Source organism: Nuphar pumila, chromosome 2, assembly GCF_984573655.1.
Source record: "Nuphar pumila chromosome 2, dmNupPumi1.hap1.1, whole genome shotgun sequence".
In the NCBI taxonomy this organism is placed as follows: Eukaryota; Viridiplantae; Streptophyta; class Magnoliopsida; order Nymphaeales; family Nymphaeaceae; genus Nuphar; species Nuphar pumila.
In genome coordinates, this window is record NC_143250.1 from 95028076 (window position 1) to 95054638 (window position 26563).

The 26563-nt window shown below is 36.4% G+C and overlaps 1 protein-coding gene across 1 annotated transcript in view; it reads left to right on the forward strand.

Moving 5' to 3' along the window:
• Positions 1 to 2210: 2210 nt before the first annotated feature.
• The window catches only part of LOC149846215 (kinesin-like protein KIN-13A), a 68748-nt gene continuing 44395 nt past the window's right edge, over positions 2211 to 26563 (forward strand). Inside the window, exons 1-5 of the mRNA XM_089996254.1 lie at positions 2211 to 2633; positions 2976 to 3191; positions 3671 to 3892; positions 23904 to 24089; positions 25098 to 25202. Of these exons, the coding sequence (XP_089852380.1) occupies positions 3015 to 3191; positions 3671 to 3892; positions 23904 to 24089; positions 25098 to 25202 (690 nt within the window). The 5' untranslated portion in view covers positions 2211 to 2633; positions 2976 to 3014. The remainder of the gene's footprint in view (positions 2634 to 2975; positions 3192 to 3670; positions 3893 to 23903; positions 24090 to 25097; positions 25203 to 26563) is intronic.

Consider the following 26563-nt stretch of genomic DNA (forward strand, 5'->3'; position numbering starts at 1 on the left):
CTTCAATATATTTGAGACAAAAATTGGAGATCCACTCTGCCATTGATGTTGTTTCCCAGACCAAGCCTAGGAAATAGGATTAGAGATGAGAGTAAAGATGAAAGTGGAGATGACCTCAAATCTTCTCATTTCAAGTACTTCCTTAGGGTCACCTATTCTCTGCTCTCGGTTGACAGTTTTACTCACATCCCTTATTCTTTGATCTCACTTCCTCTCTCAACACCAGCTCCCAAACCGAGCCTTAGTAGGGATGTCAATCAATAGAATTACATATATCATATCAAAATTGAATATGTTTTGTATTTGATAAGCCGAAACCATGTCCGATTATAATTGGATGAGGATATGGTCTTGATTTTTGCTATTGAATCCGACAAATATCCTGATTTGTTTGCACCTAAAAAAGCAGATCTGATATGAGCTTTTAACCATTAGAATCCGAATTCAAATATGATTAGCCAACGTCCAATCAGCCAAATATAATATTGATCACATCCTTAGGCCTTAGTCAAGTATCGTGAATTCTTACGACATTTAATCTATATTGTATTACTGTCACATGGACACTGCAATTCACTCATGTCCATCGGGGAAGCTAAAAAATATTATGTATCAATCATAACGTTACATGTGTTGCAACCAATAAAATAGTATTTAAAAAAATAAATTTTAGTATTTTGGGCATTTATTAAAAAGAACAGCCAATTCAATGTGAAGTGAATCGATTTTCAGCAGATACGATGCGTATCAGCAGATAGGCACCGGTACTGATAACATTGCTCTAGATGCTGGACATATAGATCTTGCAGAATGCATGGCTGAAAACAAACAAAAACAATGGAGTTGGTATGCCATTTATGGCATGGATGATGTTCTACTTCTACACCCGTAAACTCCTATCCGGCTTCATAGTTCATGCTATTTCAAGTGGTTCAAACCCGAACCTGGACCCAAACCCGAACCCATGGGCACTCTCCCGTCCAAATAGCTGTCTCACCATCTATTCAAATGATATCAAATTCAGAAACACTAAAAACACTGGAATTTTCCCCTTGCTCTCATGCCCTCTACTCTACTGTTTGTGGACGGTGGTGTTGCCAAAACACTGCATTGGGTATGAAGTTGACAGCCTCCATTTATGAGAGAATATGTTTTTGGCAACTCTAACCTCAACCTTATTTATTTATTTATAGCCCAGCTGGGGTTAGGCGTATCCACTGGTTATACAACAATACCATTGAGATTTGAACTTGTAACTTCCCAACACAAGGTGACGTGTACTCACGGCTCTTACTGAATAACTGAAGCCCCATTTGAAAGAGCACCCAAAAGTAGGGGTGGCAAAATCTGACACGACCCGCCAACCCGACCCCCCAACCCGCTTCTTAGGTGGGTTCGGGTTTGGCTTAAACAGGTTCGTGTCATAAACGGAACGACCCGCCTAACCCGTTTATTAAACGGATCGGGTTCGTGTTAGGGTTATGCCAACCCGTCTGACCCATTTAATAAACGGGTTAGGCGGGCACTTTAACCCATTTACCCGAACCCGGCCCACCAACCTGCCCGCCAACCCATTTATTAAACGGGTTAACTGTGTCCTGTCGTGTTACCCGTTTAATAAATGGGTCGGGTTTGTGTTTGCCACAACCGACTCGTTTAAACAGGTCAGGTTCCTGTTGAGGTATGCTGACCCACCACCCGCCCACAAGACCCCCCAACTTGACCCGATTGCCACCCTTACCCAAAAGCAAATAAACATAAAAAAAAAAAAAATTTAGCATAAAACTCCAAAATCAAGCCTCATTTAAAAATGAGAAGCTAAAAGTGAGATTTAAAAAGCCAATTTTGGTTGGTGGGACTGATATTTTCACTTCTCAAAAAACACGACCAAAATTACCCATAATAATGGTGTTTTTAGATTGATTCGAATTCTGATCCAGATTTGGATGGTAAACTGATTTGGACATTCATCAGATTTAGATATTTGCCAGATTAATTATATACACATCAAATTATAATCAAATGTGGTCGGGTATCCGATAAAATCCGATTGATTGGTGTTTTCATCTCAATGCAAAGGTCTCCACAGAGAAGAAAAGCAAGGACCAATTCTGTCCTTAACCCCAACTGGAGGTTAATCATGGTAATACACATAGTTCAAAGTTCCAATACAGATATATATAAAAAAAAAGGGTGCAAGTATTATGTATAAAGATTTTGTTTAAAAAGTTTTTAGTGAAGATTCGTGCTCCCGCGTGCAGTCCCTTGCCATCATCATCTCTCTCTTTCACCTTCCTTCTTCTTTGCTTTCTTCTTCTTGTTTGCTTTTGCACACACACAGAAACGTTGGGTCTCTCTCTCTCTCTCTCTCTCGGTCAGTTCTGTGTCGGGCGGGCCGTCTCCGATCTAGGATTGTCTCGCAGGCACGGAGAGAGAGAGAGAGTTGCGTCGCTTTCCACCCAAAACTTGTCTCGACGATTCGCCACCAATCCTTCGTTGATCTCGTCGTGTCTGTGAAGAGTTGAGGAGTCACGGACGGAAGCACTCCGCTCGGATCCGGCCCTCCCGATCTGCGAATCGCGTCCGAATCGTGTAAAATTTGAATGCGCGGCGCCTGATCCGTCCCCACAATCGTGAGTTCCTTCCGCTGCATTCGTTGTTCCTGGAATTAAACGATTTGGCCGGTTCTTGTGTCGGTAATAATTTCCGATTGGTTTTATTCATCGACGCAACGAGTTCTGATGTTTTAGAGCTTGTTTCCTACTTCGAATGGTCGGTTTTCTTGTTTAATTCTCCATTTTTTGAGCAATGCAGGGTCGCACATTCATTCGTTTGTTCGTTTTTGAGTTTGAGTAATTTGCAAGAAGTATCATGGATTTCGGTAGCGTTTCTTATTGATTTTTGGGTATTTAGTTGAAATTTGTTTGATGATTGTTGTTGGTATGTATTGATCGACTCAGAATGTAAATTTCCAGTAGCTGAAGTTGGTGCCCCAACGCCGAGCCTAGCGCCACATGGGTGGCCAGATGCACCAGGGCAATGCAGCTCTGTATGAGCAGGTGGGGACAACGAGCGATGCTGGGGACGCGGTCATGGCGCGTTGGCTGCAGTCTGCTGGTTTGCAACACCTCGCTTCGCCCTTGGCTTCGACGGGCGTCGATCATCGTACCCTTCCGAGTCTTCTTATGCAGGTCTCCGTCATTTCCTAGCCTCGTAACTTCTTCCTCAGATGATTGTGTTACTTGATGCAGAAACAGTATCTTGATTATGCTTTTTGTTGCTAATAAGTTGATGGAAACAATTACATGAATGTATGCATATTGACGTCGTAGAAACACATTACGGGTGCTTACATTGCCACTTACTAATTCGGATAGATTCTGCTTCTAAAACACCAATGTCGGTGGAAAAAAAATCGACGGATGCATGAGAATAAGCAATAGGAATTTGAGTTATGTAGGGACTGGGTTTACAACTGAATTATGGTTTCAATATATCATGAGAATGCAATGTGGATTTTGATTATTGAATGTTAATGAATCGGCATTGAGATATTTGTGGTTGCATGTTTTCCCTATTTCGTTTTGTTTGTCTTCATGCCTTGAAGTTTAATTAATTTTGATCGAGCGAATTGCAAATTGTCTTTCATCATGCAACATTGTATTCTTAGGGATATGGGGCACAATCTAGTGAGGAAAAACAGAGGATATATAAGTTTTCAAGGAACCTGATTCTGAATGGGGACCATGTGTCTGAGCCTTATACACCACCTGCACCAAGCTCTGGAGTGGCTTCCACAATGGACGGATTTTATTCTCCTGATCTGCAAGGAGAATTTGGAGCTGGGCTTTTGGATCTTCATGCTGTGGACGACACAGAACTGCTTTCGGAGGTATGTGGTTGATCAGATACATACTGTTTTGCTTTAGGAGTAGAAAATTGTGAATGAGAAGCTGAGTTAAGCATGTATGACGAATTGAATGAATATGGAAACCTTATAATTCTCATTTAAATAAGATATGAACCATGCCCGATGTTTTCATTATAGATGTTCTAGGAGAATTCATGCAAAGTTTAATATCAACCAGTGTAAGCATAAAAATTAACAAAGTTGTATGTTATTTTCATTGTCCTTTCATATATTGTCTCTGCACCCGATGGTGGGATCATGGGCAAAGTGCCGTTGGTTATGCAACTAATCGTGTTACAAGTCATTGGTAGACATTACATTTTATTTTGGCTTAAGGATTAAACATACATGTCAGTATTTTCCCTTTTCTTGTTGAAATGAAACTACATAGCAGTACTTGTACTTCAATCCAGAGTCTACCTGAAGGCCTGAAGGGAATGAGTGGGCCAGGCTTGTTTAATTGCCAGCGTTGGTTTCTGGTACCAAGGTTGACCCTTTGTGGCTGATTTCTATTGGATACATCGGTATCAGCATGCCATCATGGAATGCACTAAGGTTCAGACCTTGCTGCAATGGTTGTGGGTAGTCTGTCTAGCTGACCCTTAGCATATGGACAGTGCTTGTGCTACATTTCCCATGTCTATTTGGGATTTCCAGTCATTTTTCAAGTCAATATGCTGGATCCTTGACATGATCGATGTATTATATATCTGTTATTTTATTTCTGAAATAGAAAAGCAATATTCTACACAAATACACAAAGATCAGGAGTTCTTGAGAAAGAGCAATATTCTATACAAATACACAAAGACCAGGAGAAGTTCTTGAGAACTAACACGTTCTGTTTGAGCTCATTTTTTCAGATGATTTTGCTTGTGCTAGTTGAAAAAGTCTATGTAGTAGTTCCTATCTGGCATTCATCAAGTTAATATCTCATTTCGTAATTCTTGATCAGTACATTTAACAATAGTATGATTATGTTTTTGGTTCTAGTCAAGTTGCCCCAATGAAAACTTCCTTCTTTTGGGTCACCTTGTGCTCATCAGGCTGGTTGTTCTTGTCATCATCAAGTGATGTAAAAAAACTTTTTGACAGTAATCGTCCTTGGGATTTTGAAGCTGTGAGAAGGTAAGGATTCTTATATGCGAGCAAGTGAAGGACTAGCTAATTTGTGTCACCCATTATTGGAAAAAAATTATATCAAGAATGGAAAGGTAAATGATAAATTACATGATATTTAAAAGCACCTTTTCTTTTATTACTGTAGGTAATAGTTGTCTGGTCGAAAACTAGCTGAGGTGCTGTCAGATAATGCTTAGGCAATTTACTGGTCAGTCTTTGCTTCTTCTACATGCTAGTCAACCAAAGATGGGATGACCAGTTTATACAGGTCTCCAAGCTATGTCACCTGGGTACGGGTACAGGTACAACATGGAAATTCCAAAAAATATGGGTACAGTAACATGTCTAAATATATTCTAAAAAATATATATTATACATCTAATATATATATATATATTATATATCTAAAATATATACTGAAAATATATATTATATATTAAAATTATATAATATAATATAGGACACGGAAAATGCTGTGTCCAGGTACCAGTACCTGTGTTGACACGTGTCAACACGGGTACGACACCCTAAATGCTGTGTCCCAGTTACATAGTCTCCAAGTCTACTAGGTATCAGCTACTCCATCACCTTGCTTGGCTTAGCTCAGGAGTCATCATTTAAATTTGAGTAATATCTATTTCTTGATATAATCTAGTCTAGTGGTGATTAATATTATCTCTTTTGAAATCTTGTGGGTAATTATGAAGTGAATGCCTAGAGGAACAACAATACATTCCAATCTATGTCACATGGGTGCGGGTGTGCGGCACTTTAAAAAAACTTGGGTGCGGGGGTGCGGCAAAAATATAAAAAATTATATATATATATATACTTTTTATGTTTTAAAAGAAAAAATAAATCCCGTGATGTTTCGGAAAACCCTACCCTTGTAAAACCTAGGATTTAAAAAAAATTGGGTTGGACCCGAGTCGGGTCTGGACCTGACCCATACCCAAACTGAATACCCCACCCCCGTGCTTTTATAAAGCAACAGAGGGTTTAGGGTTCTCTCATTCGAGAAAACCCTCCCCATCTTTGCCGCCTGCTTTGGTCTCTCTTCATGTCCGACCTCCAGTTGTCGGCCGATGGCTCGTCGGAGCGTCGACCGATAGCCTATCGCCCGCCCCCTGTGCTCGTCCCTCTCCCTCTCTCTTTTACCCTCTCACCCCCCTCAGTTGCCCTCCCTCTCGAGCTCCCTCAGTCACCGAAACCCCAACGAGTCCCATCGCTCGTTTCTCCCTCTCTCTCTCACAACATTTTTTCGATAGCCGACCCCCTCCTGCAGGCACCCTGTTCGCCGGCGACTTCAGCACCCTCCGCGGCCTTCTCAGGTAAACCCCCCTTCCCCCAGTCTTCTTCTCTCTTCTCCTTCTCCCTTGACCCTCCCGCGAGCACCTTGTTCATCGGCAAACTTGGGAGCATTTTTTTTTGGTTCAAAAAATGGACACAAATGACCCTGGGTGCGTTGATCACACCCAGGGTCCCGTTGACTACACCGCGTTCACCTGCGTCGCGTCGATGCGGGTGCGGCACCCAGTTTGTCGAGTCCCTGTGACTTAGATTCCAATATTCTTTCCATATTTATTTGCTGGACGTCATTATGATATGACCATTGTTTTCAAAAACACGCCTTGAGGCGCAAAAGGCGCGCCTCGCCTTGAGGCGCGACCCTCTATGCCTCAAGGCGCAAAATAAATTTTTTTTTTACAACAAGACTTCTCAGACATAATAAAAAAGATTTTTGTAGGTTAATCTCATATATTTTCCGCCTGTGTATAACTGTTTAGTTATACACTGCCGGTCCCAAGCCCGGATAAAGGAGGAGGGTTGCGGTAGGCCTGTGACAGCCAGCATAAAAACTTAGTCATACCCTATGAATGTGAACCAATATGAGAATTTCGTTGGGGCGTTTCCCTACTGAGCGACGCGCTGTACTCTATAGGCCCGGAGGCAGTGATAAATGGGCAAGGGTTGCTAGGTCGTCGCCCGGAAGCGACGCGTCACACCGGCGTCTGGGTGTGGTGTCAAATAGGCAAGGGTTCCCTCACTTTGTTGGACGGGTGGGGGTAAAGAAGTTAATCCTAGACCATAAACTTAGGTTAGCCTCTTGGAATATAGGGTCTTTAACTGGTAAGTTGGTAGAGTTAGTAGATGTTATGTGTAGGAGAAAGATTGATATTTTATGTCTACAAGAGACCAAATGGGTAGGTGAGAAAGCAAAAGTGATAGAACCTTGAGGATATAAGATTTGGTATACAGGAATAAATAGGAATAGGAATGGAGTAGGGATTGTTATGAGTCGTGAGTTTATAGATAATGTACTTGAGGTTCGTAGGAAGGGTGATAGGATTTTACTTATTAAATTAGTATTAGGTACAGATATTATTAATATTATTAGTGTTTATGCTCCTCAAGTAGGTTTAGATGATTCAATTAAGCGTCAATTTTGGGAAGATTTATATGGAGTAGTACAAGGGATATCTTATGGAGAAGGGCTTTTTTATCGGCGGTGACCTTAATGGGCATGTAGGCATTAGTAGGGATGGTTTTGAGAGTATCCATGGAGGCTATGGTATAGGAGAAAGAAACGAAAGTGGAGAAAGGATTTTAGATTTTGGTTTGTCCTATGATATGATCTTAGCAAACACTTGGTTTAGGAAGAGGGAGTCTCACTTAGTAACATTTAAAAGTGGGGTTAATACGAGTCAGATAGATTTTTTCCTACTTAGAAAGAGAGATAGGGGTTGTTGCATCGATTGTAAGGTTATAACGGGAGAAAGTGTAACTACACAACATAGAGTCTTAATTTTAGATCTTAGAATTAGATAATGCTGCAAAAGGGATAGACATAGGATAGATCCTAGAATTAAGTGGTGGGCACTGAAAGGAGCTAAACAAGGAATGTTTGTAGAGCAGGTAGTTAAGGAAGCTGATTGGTGTCTCGAGGAGGATTCAGAATCAATGTGGAATAAGATAGCGGGTGGCATGAGAAAGGTGGCTAAGGAGGTATTGGGTGAGTCTAAAGGCAGTGCACCGCTAGGTAAGGATACATCGTGGTGGAACGAGGATGTCAAATTAGCTATTAAGGTTAAAAAAGAGTGTTATAGAAATCTAAGTAAGAGTCGTGATAAGGAGAATTTGGAGAAGTATATGATAGCAAAGAAGGAAGCTAAAAAAGTAGTTCAAAACGCGAGGGATAAGGTATATAAGGAGGTTTATGACAAGTTGGATACCAAAGAAGGCGAGAAGGATATTTATAGGCTTGCAAAGATGAGAGATAGGAAATCGAGGGATCTGGGTATGGTTAGATGTATCAAAGATGAAACACAAAGGGTTTTAGTCAAAGATGAAGAGATTAAGGAGAGATGGAAAAATTATTTTGATAAGCTATTTAATGAAAGTCATGCTCAGGATCTTGGAGACTTCTCTATTCCTTTTCATGAGATGAATCGTGACTTCATGCGCAAGATTCAAAAGAAAGAAATTGCAGAGGCTTTGAAGAAAATGAAATCAAGAAGGGCAGTTGGCCCAGATGGTATTCCTATCGAGGTTTGGAAATGCTTGGGAGAGAAAGGTTTAGAATGGTTGACAAATCTTTTTAACAAGATTTGGCGGACAAATAAGATGCCTAATGAGTGGAGGAAGAGTATTTTGGTGCTTCTATATAAAAATAAGGGTGATATACAAGATTGCACAAACTATCGTGGTATAAAACTCATGAGTCATACTATGAAACTTTGGGAGAGGGTGATTGAGTCTAGGTTGAGGAAGGTTGTCATGATATCGGAGAATCAATTTGGTTTTATGCCTAGAAGATCAACTATGGAAGCTGTACATCTTCTTGGACAACTTATCGAGAGAAATAGAGAGAGGAATAAAGATTTGCATATGGTTTTTATTGATTTAGAGAAGGCATACGATAGAGTACCTAGGGACGTTCTCTGGTGGACAATGATGAAGAAAGGTGTTTCTCTCAAGTATATTAAAATAATTAAAGATATGTATGAAGGAGTAGTAACCAATGTCCGCACTTGTGGATGGGTGACAACCAATTTTTCTATAACGGTTGGGTTACATCAAGGATCTGCTTTAAGCCCTTTCCTATTTGCTATAGTGATGGATGAGCTTACGAGATCAATTCAAGAAAATGTGCCGTGGTGTATGTTGTTTGCTGATGATATTGTTTTGATTGATGAGTCTAGAGCTGGGGTTAATGCTAAGTTAGAATTATGGAGACACACATTGGAAGCAAGAGGTTTTAAGTTGAGTAAGAGTAAGACAGAATACATGGAATGTCGGTTTAGTAAGCAACGAAGTAATGATGAGAGTGTAGTGAAGCTTGGTGAGCAAGAAATACCTGTGGATGATTGTTTCAAATATTTGGGATCTATCATTCAAAAGTATGGAGAAATTGATGGAGATGTAAATCATAGGATAAAGGTTGGGTGGATGAAATGGAAAAGTGCAACTGGAGTGTTGTGCGATCGTAGAATGCCATTGCGGTTGAAGGGAAAGTTTTATAGGACGACTATTAGGCCTGCTTTACTATATGGTACGGAATGTTGGGCTGCCAAGAGACATCATATTCAAAAAATGAGTGTAGCTGAGATGCGTATGCTGAGATGGATGTGTGGAAATACAATAAAAGATAAGATTCGGAACGAGGAGATACGTAAGAAGGTAGGCGTTGCACCCATTGAAAATAAGATGAGAGAGAATCGTTTACGATGGTTTGGACATATTCGGCGAATGCCTAATGATGCTCCAGTTAGAAGGATGGAGAAATGGGAAAATATATTAGTTAAAAGAGGTCGGGGTAGGCCTAGGAAGACATGGATGGAGGTGATAGGAAAGGATATGAATGCTTTGAACCTCACCAAGGACATGGCATTGGATAGAAATGATTGGAGGAGAAGGATTCATGTGGAAGACCCATAATGATTTTCTTTTTTGGTTCATATCGCTGACCCCAATTATTTTGGGATGAAGGCGTAGTTGTTGTTGTTGTTGTAATCTCATATATTTTCCAGTTATTTCAGTTATGTAATAAGTTTCTTAGTATATTACTATATTTTAACTTTTGTTGGTTAATTTCGTATATTTTTCAGTTATTTTAGTCATGTAATTAGTTTCTTAATATATTTTAACTTTTTTTGGTTAATTTCATATATTTTCAGTTATGTAATCAGTTTTTTAGTTACTTTTATATGTTAATCTCATATTTTTTAGGATAATCTCATATATTTTAACTTTTGTAGGTTAATCTCATATATTTTTTAGTTATTTAAGTTATGCAATCAGTTTCTTAGTATATTTTAACTTTTGTTGGTTAATCTCATATATTTTTCAGTTATGTAATCAGTTTTTAGTTACTTTTATATGTTAATCTCATATTTTTTAAAATAATCTTATATTTTTTAACTTTTGTAGGTTAATCTCATATATTTTCCAGTTATTTCAGTTATGTAATCAATTTCTTAGTATATTTTAACTTTTGTTGGTTAATCTCATATATTTTCCAGTTATGTAATCAGTTTTTAGTTACTTTTATATGTTAATCTCATATTTTTTAGAATAATCTCATATATTTTAATTTTTGTAGGTTAATCTCATATATTTCCCAGTTATTTCAATTATGTAATCAGTTTCTTAGTATATTTTAACTTTTGTTGGTTAATCTCATAGATTTTCCAGTTATGTAATCTGTTTTTTAGTTATTTTTATATGTTAATCTCATATTTTTTAGAATAATCTCATATATTTTAACTTTTGTTGGTTAATCTCATATATTTTCCAGTTACTTAATGGTTTCTTAGTATATTTTAACTTTTGTTGGTTAATCTCATATATTTTTCAGTTATGTAATCATTTTTTTTAGTGACTTTTATATGTTAATCTCATATTTTTTAGAATAATCTCATATATTTTAACTTTTGTAGGTTAATCTCATATATATTTTCCAGTTATTTCAGTTATGTAATAAGTTTCTTAGTATGTTTTAACTTTTTTTGGTTGATCTCATATATTTTCCAGTTATATAATCACTTTTTAGTTACTTTTATACGTTAATCTCATATCTTTTTAGAATAACCTCGTATATTTTAACATTTTGTTGGTTAATCTCATATATTTTCCAGTTATGTAAACGGTTTCTTAGTATATTTTTTCTTTTATTGGTTAATTGTAATGAAGTATGCGGAAGAATCAAGAATGCAAATGCATTCACAATGTCCAACGATGGACTTAACACAAAGGCACAAAGAAGAAATCCACTAAGGGATAATACGAAAGTCCTTGTAACAAGGCTACATACATAAAATAAACACTCTTTTTATTAAAGAGGAGTTCACAAAAGCATTACATACACAAGGGGGGAAAGCCCCTATTTATACACTTTAAGGGACCACAAGGGGGCTCCCAATAGAGTCGTTGGGAGCCCCCAACGACTCTATGGTGGCCCCGTCTATGTGGCTTCAAAAAAGAAAAATAAAAACTAAAAAATAAAATAAAAGAAATAAAAAAAAGAAGAAAAATAAATACCCCTATTGGGTATTATGGTGTATTTGACGAAATACACATACACACACACACACACATATATATATATATATTAATACATATATTTTAACACCCCCTCAAATTTTACGGGGAGACGACCGAAAGTTTGCCAAGGAGAAACAAGAAGCGGGGAGCAGGAAGTGCTTTAGTAAAAAAATCTGCGAGCTGATATTCGGATGTGACGTATGGTACTATAAGTGTCCCATGAAGATACTCATCACGAACATAGTGACAGTCCATTTCTATATGTTTGGTCCGCTCATGGAAGGTGTGATTGCTGACAATATAGATGTCACTTTTGTTGGTACAGCAAAGCTTCGAGGCACGAGAAATTTCAACTCCCATATCTTGAAGAAGGCTTCGAAGCCACACAAGTTCCATTGTAGTGGTTGCCATAGCCCGGTACTCAGCCTCAATAGATAATAAGGAAACTTTTTGTTGTTTCTTGCATCTCCAAGCAATTAGCGAATCTCCTAAAAAGACACAAAAACCAGTACTTGAGATTCTATCATTTGGGTTTCCTCCCCAGTCAACATCAGTATAAGCAAGTAAATTTAATGAAGAGAGTGAGGATAGAAATAACCCTTTAGTTAGAGTGTTTTTGATGTAGCGAATAATCTAAAGCACGACACTCATATGCACAGTTGTAGGAGCATGCTAGAATTGGCTAGCAGAGTGAACAACGTGAGCAATGTCTGGCTTGGTGATGGTCAGATAGGTGAGAGATCCAATGAGTTGTCTGTAGGGTGTAGGATCATCCAATAGAACCCCATCCTCCAACCGTAGTTTAGCGTTGATAACTTCTGGAGTCTCCACCTTTTTGTTATCTGAAATTCCAGATTTGGAGCATATATCTGCAACAAGCTTCATCTGTGATAATATATACCCTCGAGGAAAGTATGCAACTTCAATGCCAAGAAAATATCTGAGAAAACCTAAATCAAAAATATCAGAGTTATCTTTTAACATATTTTTAACATCAATAATACCACTTTCAACATTGCCTGTGATGATCATATCATCAACATAAAGTAAAAGAATAATAATACTATTACCTGCATTTTTAACAAAGAGGGCAGTGTCAGTATAACAAGAACGAAATCCCAACTTGATCATGATAGCACTAAACCTATCATACCAAGCCTTAGGGGCTTGTTTAAGACCATATAAAGCTTTTAATAATTTAAGGGTTTGACCTTGTTCAAGAGTAATTTTCGGCGGAAGGTCCATATATACTTCTTCATTTAATTGACCATTAAGAAAAACATTTTTAACATCTAATTGGAATATAGGCCATTTCTTAGATGATGCTACATCAATTAAGGTGTGGACACTAGTCATTCGAGCAACATGAGCAAAAGTTTCTTCATAGTCAATGTCGTATTCTTGTGAGTATCCCTTAGCCATTAATCTTGCTTTATATCATTTTAAAGAACCATCATTTTTTGTCTTAACTTTGTAAACCCAACGACATCCAATAGCTTTTTTATTTGGAGAAAGTAGAACTATTTTTCAAGTTTTAGCCTTCTTTAAGGCATCTAGTTCTACCCTCATTGCTTTAATCCAATGCGATATATTTTTTGCTTGATTATAATGAGAAGGTTCATAGTATGAATGTAAGGCTATTAGACATGCTCTATAATTTGGGGAGAGCGATTCATATGAAACAAACCTATTAGGTGGAATTGATTCTCTAGAAAAGCGCCTAAGGAAAGTTTCTTCTAGAGGTTCATTAAGCTGCAAGAATTTTTCTAAAGCACTAATAGGTTTCTCTTGTTCATGCCCGGTGTAAACATGTAGATTGTCACCATTAGTTGTTGATGTTTCAATATTATGTGTATCTTCTAATATTTTCGAATGACTTAAAGTTTCATCACGTGTATCTTCCAAAAGATCATTTAAAAACATATATTCAATTTCATTTTGTTTGTCTAATATTTCAAATCCGTTCTCATCTTCTAGAAATGTCACATCTTTTGAGATATATAACTTATTATTTTTATAATCAAAACATCTATAACCCTTTTGATTTTCACCATAGCCCAAGAATACACATTCAATAGCCTTTGGTGATAATTTGTCTATTTTATGTAAAAGAACAAAGCATTCACATCAAAAATGCGCAGACGATTGAAATCGGGTGTAATTTTAAAAAGTTTTTCATAAGGAAAGATATTATTTAATTTTGAGGACGACATTCGATTGATTAAGTAAGTGGAGGTTAACACGGCTTTGGCCCAAAATTTTTTAGGAATATTTTTAGAAATAAGTACTGACCTAGTGGTTTCTAAGATATGCTTATGTTTTCTTTCCGCTAGATCGTTTTGTTGTGGAGTTCTTGGGCATGATCTTTGATGACAAATGCCATATTTTAAATATGTTTGAAATTCATTTGATAGATATTCTCCTTCGGAGTCGGATCTAAGAATGGATATGTGACTTTGAAATTGATTTTGAATTTTTGCACAAAATTCTTTAAAAAAGGTAAAGACTTCCGATTTAAGGTTAAGAACATAAATCCATACATATTTAGTATAATCATCAATAAAGGTCACATAATATGAATAACCACCTTTAGATAGAACCGAAGATGGTCCCCACACATCGGAATGCACCAATTCGAAAGGTCTAGTTAAAATAAAGGTTATTGTAGTAAATGGAATAGACTTCATTTTTCCAAAAATGCAATCTTTGCAATTGATATTTGTGATCATCGCAAAATTTTTCCTCACTTGTGGTTTCTCTCTCTTCCTTCTCTTTTCCTTTTCTAACCTCTATTTCCTCCTTTTTGAAGGGAGAGAAATAAAAGAAAGAAAAGAAAGAGAGAAGAGAAAAGAAAAGAAAGAAAAGAGGAGAGAAACTCTTTTGCGGGGTTTCACTTGACCTTGATTTGAAAATATTTAGAAAATAACTAGCCTCCGTTTTGAAAATATTTGCGGGAAAATGGAAAGACGGGATTCGCTCGTCGGTACGAGGTTCGACCGTTCCTGGCGCCTTTACCAGGGGTAATCGAACCAAGGATCGAATTTATGCCTTTTGCTTTGCCTAAATATTATCTAAGAATTTATTGTAAGTCAAAAATGCACAAAAAATCATGTTTGTGCAATGCAAGGATGTATGCTCTTTTGAAAGATGTTTTGAAAAATTTCCAAGTGGTCTGAGATGAACTTTGATAGTGGAGTGAAGAAATGGTTGAATCTAACTTAGAACTTGAGATAGATCAGAGAAATTCTAAGTCTTTGAAGTAAATCAGAGTTTGAAGAATAAATCTTGATTTTGAGAAAGAATGATTTGAAGCTTTGAAAATGAAGTTTCAAAGTCAGAAATGGACTTTGAATTTAGATTTAGGAGAAGAGATAAACTTGAAATGGAATTGAATTTAAGATTTGAAATCAGGATGGATTTGAGAAATCCAAATGGTAAAAGATAGAAATAGATTTATGAAGTTCAGATGAGGTCTGAAAGTTGATTTTGGATTTGAACTTTGAAAATATAATGGAATTGGATTTGAAAGTTGGAATTAAAATAGAACTTGATTTGAAATCTGGATTTCAAGATGGAATTTGAATTCAAAGTCTGGATCTTTGAATCTGAAATCTGAATTGGATCCGAAATTTGAAATGGATTTTGGATCTGAGATCCAAGATGAAATTTGAATTCTGGATCCTAAAATGGGTTTGGATCTGAAATCTGAGATCCAAAGGTGGAGCTGGGTTCTGGATCCTAACATGGATTTGAACCTGAAGTCTGAGATCCAAAAATAGAATTGAGTTCTGGATCCTAAAATAGATTTGGATATGAAGTCTGAGATCTAAAGTAGAATTGGGATCTGGATCCTAGAATGGATCTTGGATCTGAAATATGAGATCCGAGATAAAATTGGATTCTGGATCCTAAATGAAATTTGGATCTTAAATCTGAGATCCAAGATAGAGTTGAACTCTGGATCTTAAGATGGATTTTGGATCTTAAGTCTGAGATCCAAAAAGTGGAGTTTATACTTGGAAATCTGGATCCAAGTTGGAATTAAGATCTAACTTTGGACTTGGAATTTTGATTTGAGATTTTGAACTCTGAATATATAAATGAATTTCCAAGTCAAATTGGACTTTTGAATTTGAAGTCTTGAATTTTTGGAATTTAGAAGATGAATCAAGAATCTCAAAGTAAAATTGAATTTTGAATTTGATTGGAGTTTTGAATGTAAAATGAATTTGGAACTTTTGAATTTTGAATATAAAATGAATTTGAAATCTCAAAGTTAATTTGAACTTTGAGATTGAAAAAATGAAATAGAATTTGAAAATGAAAGAATGAATTTGGATTTTATAAGAAGTGAGGATTGATTGAAGAAGATTTTTACATCACTTGGAGTTTTGAAAAAGGAATTTTTGAAAATATGATGGAGTTCTATCCTAAATGATGAATGAATTTTAAATTTTGAAATTGGATTTTGAAAATCGTATTTCATTCTTTGCATGAATTGAAATAAGATTGAAAATATAATACATCCTTGACTATGGTCATTGAATGTATTATATAATAATCTATATTTAAATTCAGGTGAAGAGTAAAACATATTTTTGTGCTTTTATAGAGTTTAAAATGAAATTAATTCTCAATATACCCTGATTATGACCATTGGTATATATTTCGAGCCAATTTTAAGTTAAACTCTAATAAAAGAAATAAATATTAAAAAAAAATATGATGATTTTTGAAAAGAATCCAGTGTGGATCCAGTGTTATTTTATAAAAGATAAAAATACTAAGTTTTGTTTACATCCGGACTATGGTCGTTGATGTAAATCATCAACTTAGGATTAATTTATCTCTTATGAAATGGTACACGTGCCATTCGTGTTGCCATTTGTGAGAATTTGAGAAATAAAGGCAAAATGCATGAAAAACAAGTAATTCATGATATTTACAATGCTCATTCATTCTATCTAAAAGCTAAAATGTAAATTCTCATTTAATCCTAACTTATTACAACATGTAAAATTGAGTTTACAACTCCAAGTAATGATATTTTCCACATAGCCCCTGCAAAATACTCGATTAGTATGAAAATGGAAGAACATTGCATATATATCATACAGAGGTTAATGAAAAAAATGCTCATGTGCCAAGACTTTGAAGATCTAAAATGTAGAAAGATGAAAACGATACGTACCTATGCACATATATACATGCATATATATATATATATTCCTATAATAATTAAACCAAGTGAAAAGTGCTATGTATACCAAATTTAGTGAGAAAAGGGTGTAGACACGGGGAATCTACAACTGCATTTGGATTGCTAAGAAGATGGTGAATGCGGGGTATTTCAAAGTATTGCAGGGGGGGGTATTGTGAGCCCACACAGGTGTTGTATATATGGATGCCAGTAAATGAAGAAGGTAGTGAAGGTGTTTTATAACGCTCTACTGACCTGAGTTACAACAATCTAGGGGATTGCTATATTTTACAAAAGATAGCTATAGACACTAATGATGATTACAACAACACCTAGCCCTGCTGAAAAAATGATAAAACTGTAGTGATATTTAGCACCTTTGTGGCTGCGAAGAGGGACTGAGATTGGACCCTACAACAAGTGCAATGTGGCTATGGGATTATGAAAATACAGGTATCTAGTAAATGCACAAGGACCACATATAAAATGAAATAAATGTAATAATGGAGGGTGTGTATTATGTAAAAATGGTGGAATAATGGGAAGCAGCAGGTTACGAGGCATGGAGGGCTACAGTAGCTTTATGGCTGCTGTGCTGTTGAAGCACCAGAAATTGCAGTGGATATAACAGGGCAATGGGGATATACATGGTGAAATGCAATAAAAAATAATAATAATAATAATCCGAGGACTTTGAAAACACAAAGCATGACCTCTACAAATCCTAAGAGTCTAGACACAGTTCACAGCTCATTTATGCTTTGTTTCTCTATATTTTTATTATGTACCTAGTACCTCCTCATTAGTAATGCTTGTTTGGCCTTGATGAAAAAGAAGCATCCAAAATTATGATAGTCATGCAGATTTCAAAGATCAGTCACGATTCTAAAATTGTTCCCACCTACGTCAAGCAACCGACCATATAACTAGCAATTTCACATTTTTCAACAAATAACAGAAAGCCCACACATAACCTGGACATATCACAGCAGATTAGATAAAGAAACACTATGCAGCATGAATTTAAGATTTCTTCAGTTAAGAACTTCAAATCACGTGTTCATCAAACCTGCGAGTCCTATATGTCAACTTGTAACAGTACAAAAGGAGAGGTGGACTGATGGTATGTAAGTACAGGCTGTGGAAGGTGGTGTGTGCAAATGGAGACTTTAAGTGCAGAAACGAAGTGGAGATGTGCATATACAGTTGGTGAAAAAAAATGCTTAAGTATGCGGTGAATGAGTGTATACAGATGAGGGAGGTGAGAATGTGACAGTGTTGCAGAAAAATAGATGATGAAAACAACATATACAGATGTTAGAGCAATGATAACAGCTAATCTTAAATAAAAAATGTAGAAATTTCAATAATGCTAATATACAGTGAGAGAGAATTTAATAAGATTTTATGAGAACCCAAAGTTGGAGACTGAAATATATTAAACTCGAAACTGGGGTTAACTGACCCCATGCAATAGCTATTTCAACCTTAAATTCTGATTAAAATGATTTCTACAGTCCTAACTCAATTCCCAGCTGGACGACCCACATAGAATTAAGTAAGATTATTGCCCTTCCCTATACGTACTCCAAATGGAACATCCCTTCAACACGCCATACTCTGGGTTTTGCAATAACCCTGATATGAGTAGCAGGTGGAGTGGTAAACTAAGGACCTAATCTTGTCCCATTGCACAGATAAGAAATTCATCATATTCAGCAACACAAGGTTAATCAATGAATAAATTTCCTGCAAAAATGACCACTCATGAATTGGCCTTATATCACACTTTCTGATATCTTCATAATGATTCAAAGTTTGCATTTAGCAAATCGGGAGATTCCTCTTTCAGTACTTAATGAAATAATGAGTGAATCATTAACGAAAAATGGATTGCGATGGATTGTTGTTTTTGCAACCGATTTCCCACATACCTCTGTGAAACGAAACCTCGCGTGCCCACCTGTTTCAGGAGAGTGAAAGCAGTAGCTATATCTTTCCTTCTTTTTTTTCCACATCATTGTGCCTTGAATGCAGGTCAGTTTTGGATTGCAAAGGGGTATAATGAAGATGCAGGCACAGTAGATGAAGGTATGGATGGTTACTGGACAGGTCCAGCATAACGCAAATTTCAGTCATTAGTGGGGATTCTTGTTTCCACAGAAAAACCTTAAGGAGCTAAGGCTTTTAAGTAGATGGATACAGGGTGAAATGTGCAGAAGATGCAATGTCTCGAGATATGCAGATGTGAATGTAATTTTAGATATGAACCTAGACTATGATACTGAAGAAAGAAAGAAAATTAATATGCAGAATGAAGAATGGCACGAAGGGGCGTATGCTAAATAGTGAGTGTTGTGTAAAAGTAGCCATGAAATTCAAAGAAATGAACATCGCGATATAGGAATGAACTTTTGGTTGTCTCAGTCGGTGATGTTCTATATAAGAAAATGGCAAATCATGGATGAATATCAACAATGACAGGAAATCAACAAAGGCAAATAGAGATCGAAAATACAGAGAGAAATAGGTATCTACCTTACATGAAAGATAACAAACACAGGAACAGGAAACAATGATTTGCAGAATCAAAACATGTTGCTGATGAAATCCAATGAACATAGCGTGTTGCTATGAAATGTAATGAGTAGGTGCAGTCACGCTGCTACAACAAAATCAAAATCAGAGTGAACGATGATGCAAGGAAATCGGTGTTGATTATATACCACAGGGGAAAGATACAGATAAACGAGTAAAAGAAAAATTCCAGTAAAACAAAACAGCAAACCAAACTAAAAAAAAAAATGTCGGAATGAGAACATTCCTATTAATATTGCCATTTGTAAGTTGATTCTACCATATGTAGTTCAATGCTACAAAGAGGCTTACTCAGAAATTTGTGAAACAGAAAGAAAGAAGGAAAAGACAGAAATCCTTACCGTGGCGAATGCCTTGATTGAGGGGGAAGATGTATTGCTCCTGCCTTATTGCTGCAGGGAGGGTCGATTTCCCTTTCCCCTTTGCTGCAGGATTACTGGAGCCGATTGAACTCCTGATGGTTGCAGGGATTAGCTTCCTTCAACGTTGCAAGGAGAGTCGATTCCCTTCAGCGTGGCTTTGCAAGATTGGTGTGAGAGAAGGCTGGATTGCTGAAGGTGAAGAAGATGCAATGCGGAGGTGAAGAAGCGGTTCGATCCAGAAGAAAGGAAGAAGATCGGGAAATAAAAGCAAGTGGAGGGGTGAAAAACGGATCGTGTACAGAGAAGAGGGGTGCGGTGGTGAAGAAGCGGTAGTGGGGAAAGAAGGAGGGTGCTGGGGTGAGAACGGATGGGGAGAAGAGGCCCATGCGTGCTTCTCTTAAAGGGAGAGGAGGAGGATTCGGTTGGGAGATGAGAGGCTGAAGATGGAGCTGTTGGCGATGGGTGGCTGGAGGCTTCGAGAAGTGGTTGGAGGCACATGGGTGCTTCCGGAAGGCTATGGAGAGGGGCCATCGACCATGGAGGTTCAAGGGTGAAAGAGGGAGAAGGCGAGAGTTAGGGTTTTCAAAACCCTAACTGGACTCTTAAACAAAAATAAAGTTTTTCACAAAAGGGGCTTCTTTAAAAAGTTTTTTTCCAAAAACGGGTTTCCAAAAACCATTTTTGAAATTTCCTTCATTTATTTCTGATTTTTTTTGTTCTTTTCTCAATATTTTTATTTTTTTTGTATTTTTGGAATGAAAATCTAAGATTTTACGAGAAAACAAAGGTTAAACACTATTTTTTTTGTATTTTTCTGAGAAATATTTACAAAAGTATTTTTCTGAGAATTTCAGACTATTTCAGGGAAATTTCTTCAGAAGAATGGGTTTGGACCCAGGTTTTAAGAAGATGTTCGAGTTTTGACACTCGAATTGAGAAATACAATGTGACGGATCCACATGGATGTCGGACGGACTGGCCGAGCTATTGAAAAACTATTTTTGGTATTTTCTGTAATTTTAATTTAAAAGTTGGACAATGAGACTCAGATTTGGATCTGGACAATGGATCCAGATCCGAAATCAATTTAAACATATAAAATGAATTTAATTTCAGTAAAACTTGAGAAATGAACTGGACTTTAGATTTAAAAGTGGCTCAATTGCTCAAAAATGAATTTAGGGGCAAGAAGGGAATATTTAAAAGATTTTGAAAAATTTGGGGTGTTCACAATATTTTTTTCTTTACAAAACTTATTTCCAAAAGGAAAAAGATACATTTTAGAATAACTTGGATGTCCAAGTCTTTTATGCCAAGTTTCAATACTTTTATCTTGGACATAAGTACAGAAAGAATTTGTCGGGAGTGTCAAATGATCCATGCAGTAAAGATCTCTTATTCTATGGCCTTGCCCATTCCGCTTCCCGGACTGGAGATCCTGCACAAAGCACCCTTGAGATGAGATAGATATTTTACATCCATGGTCGACAATTTGGGAAACAGAAAAAATGTTCAGATTTAGTTTATGAACTATTCTTACTTTTGGAACAATTTTTTTTTGAAATTTTTTAGGATCTAGAGTTTCAATTCCATTTATTTTGAGAAAAGTTTCATCGGCCGTAGAGACACAAGATATTTTTGAATTAGTGCATACGTTGGTTAAAGCATTTTCATGGGGAGTCATGTGAAAAGAAACTTCGGAATCTAAAATCCAATAATATGTGACGGGAGGTGATGAAGAGGTAATGGCGGCACCGGAGGTGGAGGAAGTTGCCTTTAAGATTTGTTGGAGAGCCATGGATATTTGACCAAGAGTGTCCTTGAGTTCCCCGTTTTTGCCTTTATCTTCTTTAGTGGAGGATTCCTCAACGGAAGCCATCTTAGGCTTGAAGGTCCCATTTAATTTTCGGCATGCGGGTTTGATATGTCCCGCTCATAACAATGATAACATATAATCGTCTTGCTTCCACCATTCCCTTGTTTTCCAAAATGAGGTGGCTTGTCTGTTTTAACATGATTGCCAGGTTTAGATACGACAAGAACTTCATCCATGCTTTTACTCATGCCATGCCGAGTTTCTTCTTTAGTAATTTTGGCAATGACATCCTCTAATGGAGGAAGAGTGGATCTATGAAGGAGTGAGGATCTCACTTATTCAAATTCGGGACGAAGCCCAAATAAAAATTGAAATAATCTATTTTGTTCTATTTGTTTTTGTCTAAGCCCAACATCCTCCATAGCCACCCATTTAGGCTCTAAAAAAGCCAATTCATCCCAGAAAGGGTTTAGAACACTATAGTAGTCTTGGATGCTCAGATCCCCTTGTTTTGTAGTTTTAACTTTCTCTTGCAAGAAATATGCTCTTGCAAGATCTTTTTGGGTATACATACCCTTCATAAAAAACCAAACTGCATTGGCTCGACGAAATTTTGCAATATTGGCACATACCTTTAGTTCAACATTATTCATAAACCATGCTAGGATTTTTGCATGGTTGTTCTCCCAATCTTTCATTTGTCGTTGATGGTCTTTTATTGCTTTGAGTCGAGCATCTCCCTCAAGAGTTTTTTCTTGACTTCCTTCCATCTTTGTGAGCTTAAGTTGAGGTTCCGGAACGATCCCCATTACATAACCCTAAAGCTTATTTTCTTTGAGATTATTTTCTATTGCGGATGCCCATATCATGTAATTTTTTTCATTGAGCTTGAATGATAGGTCGATCTTGATCTCCATTGCTTCAATAAGAGAATATGGACAAGTGGAAAGAGAGACAAGATTTCACCTTGGAAGAATCTGATGGCTCTGATACCATGTAATGAAGTGTGCGGAAGAATAAAGAATGCAAATGCATTCACAATGTCCAACAATGGACTTAGCACAAAGGCACAAAGAAGAAATCCACTAAGGGATAATACAAAAGGCCTTGTAACAAAGCTACACACATCAAATAAACACTCTTTTTATTAAAGAGGAGCTCACAAAAGCATTACATACACAAGGGGGGAAAGCCCCTATTTATACACTTTAAGGGACCACAAGGGGGCTCCCAATAGAGTCGTTGGGAACCCCAACGGTCACATTTGTGACCGTTGGGGGCCCCAACGACTCTATGGTGCCCCCCCCCTATGTAGCTTCAAAAAAGAAAAATAAAAAGTAAAAAATAAAATAAAAGAAATACAAAAAAGAAAAGAAGAAAAATAAATACCCCTATCGGGTATTATGTGAAATGACCATAATACCCCTATCGGGTATTATGGTGCATTTGATGAAATACATATATATATATGTATTAATACATATATTTTAACATTAATCTCATATATTTTCCAGTTATTTCAGTTATGTAATAAGTTTCTTAGTATATTTTAACTTTTTTTGGTTAATCTCAGATATTTTCCAATTATATAATCAGTTTTTAGTTACTTTTATATGTTAATCTCATATTTTTTAGTACTTATTTGAGATTTTCTATTTCTTATTGGTTATTATTTCATCAATAAAGCATTTCTTTATTTATTTGTATTTTTAGATATTTTTTTATAATTTTTTAAAAGTTTTCAAAAATTTTTTTTGAGGCTTGCACCTCACCTCGGTTTTTGGTGGAGCGCCTCGCTACGCCTCAACACTTTTCACAACACTGGATATGACTAAATAGATTCTTAATTATTGGTTACCTTGAAGGCTTGAACCATGGTAAGAGAAAGAGTCTGTCTGTTGGTTCTATTTCCTTACCTTGTTTAGGTGCTTTCTGACATCTCTGCTTGGATGGCGAAGCAGTAAGTAAATTAGGATGATTAAAGGATTAGTTGTGTGATTCAGTCTAATTTGGTGATTGCTAGCAATGATAAATTGATGTTTTCTTTTTTCTTGTACTTTACTTCCATTCAGTTGCTGCCATTTGGATTTTGTTTTATGGTGGTCAGTAAGTGAATAAAATATTTTTTAATAATATTAGCTTTCAATCTGAAATTCTTTTGTCATGGTTTATTTCATTAAATTTATTCTGGTGATAATGGTGAGAGGTGGTTAGATGATCAGGGCCATAATTTGTAAGGATTGAACTTTTGGGTTGATTAGTTGCATGAGATGCTTTGGTAACTAAAACTCGAGGGGTCTTATTTCCTTGAAAACGCTAGGTGTTCATAACATTGTTTCTTCATGTTTGCAGCATGTACTATCTGAGCCTTTTGAGTCATCACCTTTCATGCCTGCTGTCACAAGGGAATATGACAATGATTTTGACCCGGTGGTTAGCAAGCCACAAAAGGGACAGCCTGATGCTTCTTTTAAAGTATCAAGCAATGAAAAAGATAACAATGCTAAGGAGAGCAGCGTTGCGAAGATTAAAGTCGTGGTATGGTATTGAACTATTGATCATATTCAAAATGATCTGCTTGTTTTCCTATCTCTTGATTATCCTGTCAAGGGTTGTGGATTTAATCTCAATGGCTGACTGAAACAATAGCTATCAGAATTCAGGTGAATGTGTTTAAATCGGGAGAGATTCAACCTAAAGTTTTTTTTTGGTTCCTAACTTTTTTTTTTCTGTGTTTCTGGCATACCATATATTAGGTACCTGAAATTTTTTGATTGTTAGTGAGTCAAAAGATTAACAGCAAAGATTTAGTGAAAACATTTCCCTCTTCCTCAGAAAAGTGTCGTGCAAGGCCAAAGATGGTTAAATCCATTCAATTCATGGCCAGCTGTACCCTGGCCTTGGGCAGCATATAGAGGAATAATATTTGGTCATATAATTAATACTTAACTATCTAGTGAAAAATCATAAGTGAAAGCTTTATTTGCTCAATCTGACACCATAGAAGCATTCAACATAGCCTTTTTTTGCGGGAAACACACTTTGGATTGGATTGAGCTGCTTTGGTATAAAATTTCTGAACTTCTAATCATGAAATTTAGATGCATTTTGGGTGTTGATTTTTGAAGCTCTTGAAATACCTGTTTGCCCATTGCAATGGCACAATCCAAGATATGTTTTCTTCTTTTCCTAAACAAGCTATAAAGATCTTGTTGCACAAAGTATGCAAATAAAAATAAAAATTAAAGGACTGGGTTTAACGTATTAACAACCTGACAACACACACACACACACACATATATGGATGTATGTATTTACATATATTCATTTCTCTCTTTTTCTATTGGTTTATTTATTTTGTTGATTAGCCACAAAAGAATTTAAGGTGTTTGGCTTCCATAAAGTGCCCAGCTTACCCTTGATGATGAGGACAAACCCATTCCACATTTATTGCATCATCTTTCTATCTCCCTTAAATATTTTGAAAAATATATAGAATCTGTTTATCCATTTTAACTCCGGTATATATGCTATCATGTGTGCCAGGTTCGAAAAAGGCCTTTGAACAAGAAGGAGATAGCTAGAAAAGAGGAGGATATTGTTACTGTGTCTGACAATTCTTGCTTAACCGTTCATGAACCCAAGCTAAAGGTTGATGTTCTTCTTCTTCCTCATTTCCTGCCTAAGGCCTCCATTATATTTCTTATCTCAAAATTAACTGATTCATGGTGCACTCTTTTCTATTATGAAGCATAATTTTCTGGTGCTTTTTTCTGTAACATCATTTTTCTTTTACGAATTGAATTATAATGAGCTACAATTCAAAAGTCTTCCTTTAGGTTGTTTCATATTATTAGATATGTTTTGTGGAAAACATGTGGCTTTCCTGTTATTAATGCAGCAATTGAGACTGTCTCCTGGTAATATGACTCCTCTGGATTTGATGTTTAACTTGATGCAAGAGATGCTATTATCTAACAAGAACTTGGATATGACCTGTACAGCAAGAAGTTGTTAAGGGATTAATATAGAAGGAATTCTATATTTTGAGGCAATAAACTTGTATTTTCACTCCAAAAGTAACATATTTTTCATTATGGTAAGGATGTGAAATAAGAAAAAACTTTGAAGACACATCTTTTAGCTCAATCCTAGATTTCCAATTTGTTTTTTCTTATTTCACATTTCATAAGAGTTAGTATTCATAGTCTGTTAATAGTTCAACTTTGTTGTCTCTTCTATATCTTTTCCTTCCAATTTTAGGTGTCCATTGTTATCCCAAATTCAAGATTCATAATTTTAAAGTTTTACTTCTATGTTCTATTTTCTTTTCTTATTCTTACCATTGAATTTTATGTGGTTCTGTAGAAGTTAAACAGTAGACTAATCTGCATATTACAGTTTATATTATGGTGTTTTCACTCACCTGGGTGGATGAAATAGATAATCATCAAATATAAAATCATCTTGTTGGGTCATTTTTTCCCTTCTTTCTTGCTAGCTATTGTTTCTAGGCGACTCATTCTCTCCATCCTAATCTCAGATTGTTATCATGTCGGGCTTGACACAGGACGTCAATAAGCACCTACTAAACATGCATTGTTCCCCTTTGTGTGCAGTGTCATTTACAGTTATTAATATGCTGCCCAATATTATGTTCTATCTCTTGAATTCTCAAACTGTGTAGAAAAAGGATGACTGTCGCTCCTATAAATCTTTTGGTTCCATGTGTTAAAATGTGATGACCTCCATGTTCACCTGCACAAGAAGAAAGAAGAACAATACAGAAGGAAAGGGCTGCAGGATTTCATGTCTGAAAATCTCAGCGTGTTTTCCATAGTATTAGGTTATAAGTATAGAACTAATACAATTTTTAGGGAACAAAAATACCCTCTTATAAGAAGGAGAAATACAACATTTTACATTTGGATCCTGATCTGATCTGGTATAAAAATCGGATCCGAAACATAAGTCGGGTCTGGTTCTGTGCAAACCTGACTTGGATCCAAGAC